The sequence below is a fragment of the Notamacropus eugenii genome, chromosome 1, assembly GCF_028372415.1.
Source record: "Notamacropus eugenii isolate mMacEug1 chromosome 1, mMacEug1.pri_v2, whole genome shotgun sequence".
Lineage (NCBI taxonomy): Eukaryota > Metazoa > Chordata > Mammalia > Diprotodontia > Macropodidae > Notamacropus > Notamacropus eugenii.
The window spans coordinates 246,482,562-246,491,679 of record NC_092872.1 but is presented as its reverse complement, the minus strand read 5'-3'; the positions used below and the strand labels follow the sequence as shown (position 1 = coordinate 246,491,679).

The 9,118-nt window shown below is 41.9% G+C and overlaps 1 protein-coding gene across 1 annotated transcript in view; it reads right to left on the bottom strand.

Annotated features, from left to right (window-relative positions):
- Positions 1-1,017: 1,017 nt before the first annotated feature.
- Positions 1,018-9,118, bottom strand: part of TMEM72 (transmembrane protein 72) — a 51,673-nt gene continuing 43,572 nt past the window's right edge. Inside the window, exons 4-5 of the mRNA XM_072628429.1 lie at positions 6,877-7,016; positions 1,018-4,449 (exon numbers count right to left, since the gene is read on the bottom strand). Coding sequence (XP_072484530.1) covers positions 3,983-4,449; positions 6,877-7,016 — 607 coding nt within the window. The 3' untranslated portion in view covers positions 1,018-3,982. The remainder of the gene's footprint in view (positions 4,450-6,876; positions 7,017-9,118) is intronic.

Sequence of the window (9,118 nt, the reverse complement as noted above, 5' to 3'; positions counted from 1 at the left end):
GTTCTGGGCTAGGAAACAAGTCACAGGAATTAACTGAGTCTTAGATCCTTCGGCCAAAAAGTGGGTTTAACAGTACCTTATCTGCAAGGCCATAATTTGACATTTTTACCCCCAGGGAGGGAGTCAGAATATATATCAGCAAATCAACAAATGCATTTGGGCTTGGGGGTTAGGAGATATAATAATAATAGCTAGCATATAGCATGTTAAGGTTTGCATAGTGCCTTCCATGTATTATCAAATTTGATCCTTACTGCAATCCTATGAAGTTCTGTAATTATCCTTATTTTACAGATGAGAAAACTGAGTCTGAGAGAGGTGGTGACATGCCTAGGGTCACATAACTAGTAAGTCCTTGAGGAAGGATTTGGACTCAGGTCTTGTCCTCTCTAAGGCCATCTAGTAAAGCCATCTAGGCTATAGCCTCTTTGGGAAGGAATTGGGATCCATTTGGCAGGTTCCTGTTTTTAACTAAATAGTTTTGTCAACTAATGTAAAATTCAGTTGTTTCTATCTTATTGAAGTTTTGCTGGCACCCTCTAAATTCCAGCACCCCCATGTCCCAATTGCTCTACTCTATTTCTGCCTTCCTCTACCTACCTTTTGTGGATACCAATGAGCATGACAACATGCCAGAGTGTCTTAAGCTTATCAGCAAATACTTCCCTTTTCTGTCATGACTGTTTTAACTTACCTCTTTTGTTTCCAGGTTCGAGAAGATTCTGTCCCACAAAATTACTCATAGGCTTAACTCTGGAAAACAGTTGCATCCTCTTTGATTTGGCAGCTAAGATCCATGTTTGGGAGTTCATCGCAGCTAAAATGGACAAGATCCCAGGTGTTCAAGCAGGTGTTTTAAGGCTTTGCCCCATGAAGGTGCTAGATAAATCTTTGATGACCACTTGGTTGACACAGTTCAGGAAGCCACACTATCGTGGAACTTGCCAATCTCCCATATGTTTTGTTACTGATTTTTTTTCCATTACAGATGCCAGTTCAAAGAAGTATCCACAACCATTGTTTTTCAAGTGTTTATTAAAACTTAGCATGACAGACTGAGAATAACTCCCCTTCCCCTCACTTTTAACCTTTCAACTCCTTTGAGTCCAGTTTCACGAGGTCATTGGTCCTCTTGGAGAACAAAGGACAAATAACAGCTAGTCCTTGGCTAAGTTCAGTGAAAACAATACAGAAGTACTGACATGTAGTTGAGTTCAACTGCTTCATGCCTGCAATATCTGGATTTTGAGGGCTAGGAATAATAATAGACCTGTGGTTTCTTCATCATAGGGAATAGCTGGTTAAAAAAACTCTCTCTAGTATGCAACTTCCAGCCAGTTTGCCTGTCAGAGGAATACTGACTTGAATTTAGGTCTTCCAGCACTAAGATTGACCTACCACCTACTATTCTGTCCAATCTCTTTTAAGTACTTGAAATAGGCATGCTTCCTTCTATCACATCTAGGGAATGACATTGTGACCACTCCCTCCCTGACTTTACTTCTGCTTGGGAGGGTCTTCTTTGGAGATCTCTCCCATTGAGAACCATCCATGTTGGGCAGCCCACTTCGAAATTCAGCGCCCTTCTCTCCAATTAATGTGACCAGCCTTTTAGTCTGTTTTTCCTCTCTAACTATATAGATCTTCATTATTAGGGAAAATGGAGTTGTCATGGGCATTTGCACTGTTTTCCTCTAAGATTAAACCAACTAGATTCATTTAGATTTTTGATTACTGTGAAATTTATGAGAATCACAGAATTTAGAGCTGCAAGGGACCTGTAAAGTCACTTAATCTATCGCTTTCTTTTTAGATAAAGAAACTGAGGTTGCTAAGACCACACTGCCAATTAGAAACAAAGGTGTCATGAGATGTCTGGGCTCTGGATCCCGAACAGTTTCTGTGAAGTTTGGATTCAGTCAAAGGGCCACACTTGAGCTTCTTGAGGTCACAGGTTCCCCACCCCTGGCCTCGACAAATACTCTTTCCAGTCCTAAGGGACAGGGATATGGCGTTGGTCCAGAATGAGCAAGGGCTCATGACCCTTCTGTAGGCCACAGACCTAAGGAAGGTAGATTGGAGCAGGCAGCCTGGTCTCTGTCCCTCTCACACTCACGCCCAATCTTTCTTTCCCTGAGCGTTCTCCCTCACTCCACTGGTCTACCTCATCCCATCCCACATGGTTCACTTTCTTTTCTCCTTTTACCTTCTCTGCTCCTCTTCCCTTTCTTTACTTCTCCATTCTCTTCTAAAGAGACTAAGCTGGTCTTTACTTCTGTTTATTAAGCCTCTGAAAAAAGTACAAATTAATAGGGCAAACAGAATTATGGGAAAGATGTTTTTGTTTATCAAAAGCAGATAGACTGCCTTTTAGAACCTTAGAATTTATATTTATATACAATTGAAATGTTAATTACAAATTATTATTAAAGCAAACCTTCTTAGAGACTTTTACCGGTATGTATTTTTGTTTTGTTATTGAAGCAATGGGGTTAAGTGACTTGCCCAGGGTCACACAGCTAGTAAGTGCTTGAGGCCACATTTGAACTCCTGACTCCAGGGATGGTACCCTCTCTTGTTAATCAGTGGGATTAATCCTGGGCTGTTGTGAGCTCCCAAAAGACATAATTTTTCATTTCCTTATGAATATTGGCTAATGCCAGGTTTGTCTTCTTATCCAATACATGCTAGCAAGCAAGTTAGAGGACTCTTAGAGGATGAAGAGACTGTCACAGAATAACAAAGGCCAGAGTCAGAAGAGACCTGAGAAGTCTTCATGTCCAATGGTCAATCCCCTAAGAGTCTCCTCTGCAAAGAGCTTCTGTAGAATATCTCTGTGTTGAACCTTGCTTGTGCAATACGCTTAGAATTATTGTTCTATGTCATGACATCACAGAAGATGAATTCTCAATGCTTTCAGTTCCTCTTAGATTCCAGGGTTCCTACACCTCTTTGGAAACTGGAAAAATATTCCCAGAATAGGTGTTGTGGGAATTACCTGAGAATTGTTACAAAATTCTCATTCCCTCATTCGGATTTTTTTCCCCTCCCACTTAAAACTAATTAGTGAAGTTTTTCCTCTCCGTGGGCCACCAAAGTCACAAAAATTCATCATGTGGTGGCCAACTTTCAAAAGTGAACTTTTACAGTGCTTTCTTTATAACTAAAACTCCTTATGCACCAAAACTCACAGGAGGCACTTAATAAATACTGTTGATGGACTGAAATTCAACAAGTTCCTTTGTCTTTTGAGCTCAGTTCAAAAGGCACATGAATTCCCTGGTTTAACTACAGCTGAGACATATGATCTGAGATGACCCATATAGAACTACTGTAGCTGCTGGACTGTTTCTTGAGTAAGGGACTGGATATAGTCTTGATAACTAGACATGAGGTAACAGACAGGGTTGTGTACAGTGTGCAGGAAAAGAAAAATAGGTGTGATACAGCAAGGTAATTCAATGGCAACTCAGTCTCTGGCCCCAATTCAGCAATCCCTTTGCAGACAGAATTCTGTCATTCTGTTTAATCCACTTCTGTGTGAAATGGGTGTGAAGGGCTTTTCTTGGAAAAATAAAAGAAAAACCAAAAACCTATAGTGTAAAGTTCTTGGAGACAGAAAGAACATTGTTGTTGACTGGAAATGTGGACTACCCATTTAGGGAAGACTTAGCAAGTTAGTTTATGTTCCGAGGTTTCAGCTCACCCATAAAATGAGAGGAAATGAGTCTTACTAACCATACATCAGGGGTTGCTGGGTCATTTTGTAGGGTCTTCCTTGGAGATTCCATGAGTTTCTTGGGGACTCTCTGAAACTCAAATCCTTGTTAGGCTTCATGAATTCCTTGGAGAGTCTTTGGAACTCAAAGACTCTTAGAGGGGTGGTAACATGAGATGGAACATTCTTTGGGAATCCCTAGGGGATGGGTCCCCTTTTCAGGACCTCTGTGATGAAAAATTGAAATGGAGCTATATATGCTCTTTAAAACAAGCCTGTAGATGTGAGGGAAGACATAAGGAGAGGAGCCTCTGGAGAGGGGATGATGGGCACAGTATCAGAGGTGGTTTCCTCCTGTTCACTGTCCCTGTCATCCAGGGTCTCGGTGATGGAGGGGATGATTTTGACCACCTTTTCTTCGAAGTGCACCTGTTTCTTTCCAGGCAGCAAATCGGCTGGCTCTAGAACCAGCTCCATCAGTGTGTCTGGGGGCCTGGCTGGGAGAGACTTCTTGTTCCCCTTCAAAATGCTTTTCATGTGACCAAAGAGAGAGGTTGGCCCTTCCCTGAAGGAGCTGTGGAAGGTGTATGTTTGCTCAGTCTCCCCATATCCTGTGGTGCTCACAGTGCTAGTAGAGGGGTCTGTGTATCGTTCTGGGATGCAGCTCCCTTTGTTTTTCTTACGTTTACTCAAGAGGAAGTATGCCAGGCCAGTGATGATGAGCATAGACCCTGGAAAAGACGGTGAGCTTCAGCCACTCTGGAAATGGCACAATGGAAAAGCAAAGTCCCTCCAAGCACAAAGTCTCTGGGGGGGTGGGGAAAGGGGGAATTTGTTCATGCCCCCCCTAATAGCCATTTCCAAGGGCCCTCATTTGAAATTCTTTTCCCATAGTATGGGTACCTTGTAATTCAAATCTCAGCAAGGGAAAGATTTAACCCTCCTTATGCTGAACTGAAAATAATAATACTGGATACGTATAAGGATCTTAATAACTTATGTACAAAGCACGGTCTCATCGCCATTGTCATTCATCATAGAAGCTCACAATAAGCAGGAGCTCTTAACTTAGGGTCCATGAAGTTCAAATCATGTATTCTGAGAACTGTGCTTGAGTATAATTGGTTTGCTTTGTAACCCTATATACTTTATTTGTTGAATTTAAAAACATTGTTCTAAGAAGGAAACCCATTGATTTCACCAGAATACCAAAGGGGTCCATGATACAAAAAAAGTTAAAAAACCCTTGGTTTACAAAGTCATTTCCTCACCATTCAGGCAATGTGGCTTAGTGGATAGAGAGCTGACTTCCACTGTAATAATAGCATCCATTTCCAGAGAACTTTTAAGGTTTACAAAGTGCTTTCATTAACATCATTTGGAGGTACTAATGCCCCACTGGGTATTATCAGAACTTGGAAGACCTGGGTTCAAATCCCACCTCTGACATATGGTATCTATGTGACACTAGGAAAATCACTGGCGCTGTCATTACTCTAGGCTAATGTTGATGACCATAAATTGCTTAGAAGGTGCTAACCTTTATCAGTCTAGCACAAGCTTTACTCACTAGAACTCTAGGCTCATAGAACTGTTGGAGATGTAAGGCACCATAGGGACTGTCTATTTCAGCTTCCCCACTTTGCTGATAATTGAGTCCTGGAGAAGTTAAATGACTCCCTGAATATCACTCAGATGGTAAGCAGCAGAGCTGGGACTCAAACTCACCCCCTAATTCCTTTACACCAAGGCGATTAGTAATGATAGAGCTGTAACCAGGGTCTAGCAGGTAGAGCTTGGTCCCAGAGTGCTGACCTTCACAGGGAGTTGCCACCATTTATATGCTAGCAGGTAGAAGCAATCAAGCTTGGCACCTAGTCAATGAGAATAATTAGTAAAATTGAAAACTATATGATGATAAGCTTTTTCATCCAATGGATATATTCAAGGTCTGTCACTCTCTATGCCTAGTTAGCCCCTTCCCAACAGCAATTTCCCAGTAGCCTCGAAGTCTTCTGGCCTCCATGTATAGGCTTTGTGTTCTTGGATCTGAGGTCTTTCTCTCAGATCCCTCAAAATGAATTTATATTAATAAGCTAAATTTCTTGCTTCTCCATATGTTAGAATTATGTCTCTGAGTGATAGCATGCCTATAGGCTATTTGGCTTAGAGGTGAGGAGATACATAGACACATTTGGTTTGGGCTCATTCTGCTGCATGGACCAGCCTTGCTTAGTAGCTGACTTTTATACTCAGATATGATAAAGGAAGCAAGTAGTAATTAGTTTGTTAGCAACTTGAGGGCAGAGACTGACTTTCACCTCTTTTTGTAATGCCAAAGCTTAGCATAATACCTGACACATAGCAGGTGTTTTATAAATGTTTGTTGCTTGATGGGTATAGTGGAAAGAACACCGCATTTAGAGTTTAGGACCTGCGTTCAAATCTTGTCTCTAATACTCAATATCCATATGACCTCAGGGAAATAATTTAACCTCCCTAGTCCTCAGTTTCCTCATCTATAAATTGATGAAGTTATCCTGGTTCTAAGTCTGTACTTTACTGCCCTAAGAAATTTCTGTTCACTTTTTAAAAGTCTAATTGGAGTTCCTAGCATGGAGAACTTTCCAAGCTGACTACATGAAAAAAAATCTCATGGGTTATTAGTGGCTAGAAGAACTGATGACTAAGCACTTTGTAACTTTAAAAGTCTTTGGAAATGGAAATTGTTTTTGTTATTGTGGTGGTGGTTGGGACTTTTGATTTTTCTTTCCTGACTTCCAAAAATATATATATATTCTAGTGATTAACTTAATTTTGGTAATTACTAAAACAATTAAACCCTGTGGAAGGGTAGGATCAATATTGAGGTAAAACTTTTGCCCGCTAAGATACTATTTTTAGAGTCCCACAGGACTCTGGGCTTCTCCATTAAGGAAGATGAGTCTTTGCTCGGAATCCTCCATTTAGTCAGGATGAGCCATACTGGCTCTCTCTCCATCCCCAGAGACCTCCACCATGCAGTCATGTAAGGGCAAGGGATTGTGGCTGGAGAGTGTGGGATGGTCAGTCATTTGTACTTTGAGAGCATTTTATTTTATGCTGTGTGTGTGATATCCCCATTGATCCCTGCCAGTGATCCCTGCCAGTGGTCATACCTGGGATGGTCACGTGCCAGACCAGCACTGGGTGCAGAAAGCAGGCGACAGAAAGCAGCACATAGCCCAGGAATTTCTGGAAGCAGCCCAGCTTGCAGGCCTTTTCCCACAAGACATAGGCCAGAGATTCTGGTTGACACCTGAGAAAAAATAGTTGGGGATGGGAATGGCCATGATTGATGGAGCGAAGAGCAAATGTGGAAGGAGGAGAGAAGGTATTGAGGGAGGAGAGTGGAGGGAAAAGGAGAAAGGGAGAGAGGTCCATTTAAGGGTAACAAGAGATGAGAGGGACAGAGATGAGGAAAACATAGAGGGGAGGAGAGAAGAGGACAGAAGAGAGGAGATGGGAGGAGAGGGAAAGAAAGACAAGGGGAGAAATGGGAAAGGAAACGAAGGAAAGGAGAGAAGAGGAGAGGGGAAGAGAGAAAGGAAGACAGAGACAAAGACATTAATCTGAGGCAGAGAAGTAGACACCACACGGGTACCTTCGGGAAGAAACCCTCTCCTTGCTGACACCTGGTGTTTGTGCGGTTGCTTGAAACATTAGACTGAATATTCCCCTCTGAATCTAATACTTTGCATCTTATTTAAGACCAGGGTTGGGTGACCTCTAGTGGCTAGAAAAAAATAGACCACACCGTGAGGGTCCAGAGAAACTGGAAATAACTGTCATTTTTAGAAATCTACATTTCTGGCCATTGTCCCTTCCCCCCTTACACATACATTTGGAGACCTAAGAAATCATCAGTAATGATGGTCAACCCTCTAGGGAACATGGCTGAAGTTGTCCCAGATATGGATCAGTATTGAAGAGGCAGTGTGGTTTAATTGCTCCATAAAAGGAAATCAAGCTAGTTTCCCTGGTGGATTCTGGTTCTCTCTCTGTGACTCATTTTCCCATCTATTAAATGATGAAGACAGTCCTACATCTATCACACAGGTAAACGTGGTGAAGAAGGTCTGTGGGAGTTGGGGCCAGCGTGGGGAAATGGGGCATACCAAAAATCCTAAAGTTTTTCTTGTACTATTGAATCTTTGATTTTTTCCTTAGGAGCCCTTCTTTTCTTTCTTCCCCTTCCTTCTTATTTCACTGCTCAGATGAACCCTGTCACTCAGAGTATGGCAGCATGGATTGGAGCTGGAAAGGCCTTTGGAGATCATCGAGTTCAGTCCCTTCAATTTACAAACGAGGAAACTGGGGTCAATGGAGGTGAAATCATTGTCAGATACAGTAATCATTCCAAAGTACCCTCAAATGGAGTCCCCATTCTGTGTGGGCTCTTTGCAATGATCAAAATACAGCATCTTCCAAAGAAGCCACTTCTCAAAAATTTTGGGCCTCTCCTAGACCTTATAGGTCATCTGTCCAACTTCTTTTCCCATGTTGGAATTCCCTCTAAGTAACGCTGACAAGTAATCAAAGGCAAGGACCTTAGAGGTCTTGTAGTCCAGCATTCATTTTATAGATGTGGAAACTGGAGCCCTAGGAAGCAGAGGAATCTGTGTGCAGTCACACTGGGAGTAGCTATCAGAGATTAGCTATGACCCACTCCTCTGACTCCAGTTAGGAGTAGTTTCCACACTACCACCTTGTATTCTGGAATGCCTGGGTTCCAGTCTTTGATACTTACTCACTGAATGAACACAGGAAGGAATTTGACCTGGTGGTCTACAAGATTTTTTTAAAGCTTGAACAGTCTATGATTCTAAATCACTTCCTAGCTGTGTGACCCTTGATAAATCACTTAAACTCTGTCTGCCTCAGTTTCCTCCACTATAAAATCAGGATAATAATAGTATGATGCCTGGAACATTCTAGATGCCTATTAAAGGCTTATTTCTTTCTCTTCCTTACTAACACTCCCTGAGCCTTGGTTTATTAGTTTTACAAAATGAGAAGAATTACATTTTCAAAAACAATCTCTGAAGATTTGTGAGGAAAATGCTTTGCAAGCAATAATAATGAGAGCTATTATCCATTTTGAAAACTTTCTGACATATGTAACTCACTATCTCACAATCCCAATGTCTAGCTATGGCCTGATGTGGTCTAACATGACTTTGGGTCTTTGTAGATGCTGGTGTGGCCCACCTTGACCAGCTACTCTGGGCATCATTGCATGTCTGGCTTGTGGGGGGGAGTTGGGACTCAGAAGCCAGTTAATGTCAGCAGTTCCCCATCCATTCATGGAGAAGAAGCTGTTTTTCCCTCTTTAGCTGAAGGCTTCAGAGAAAGCAGACA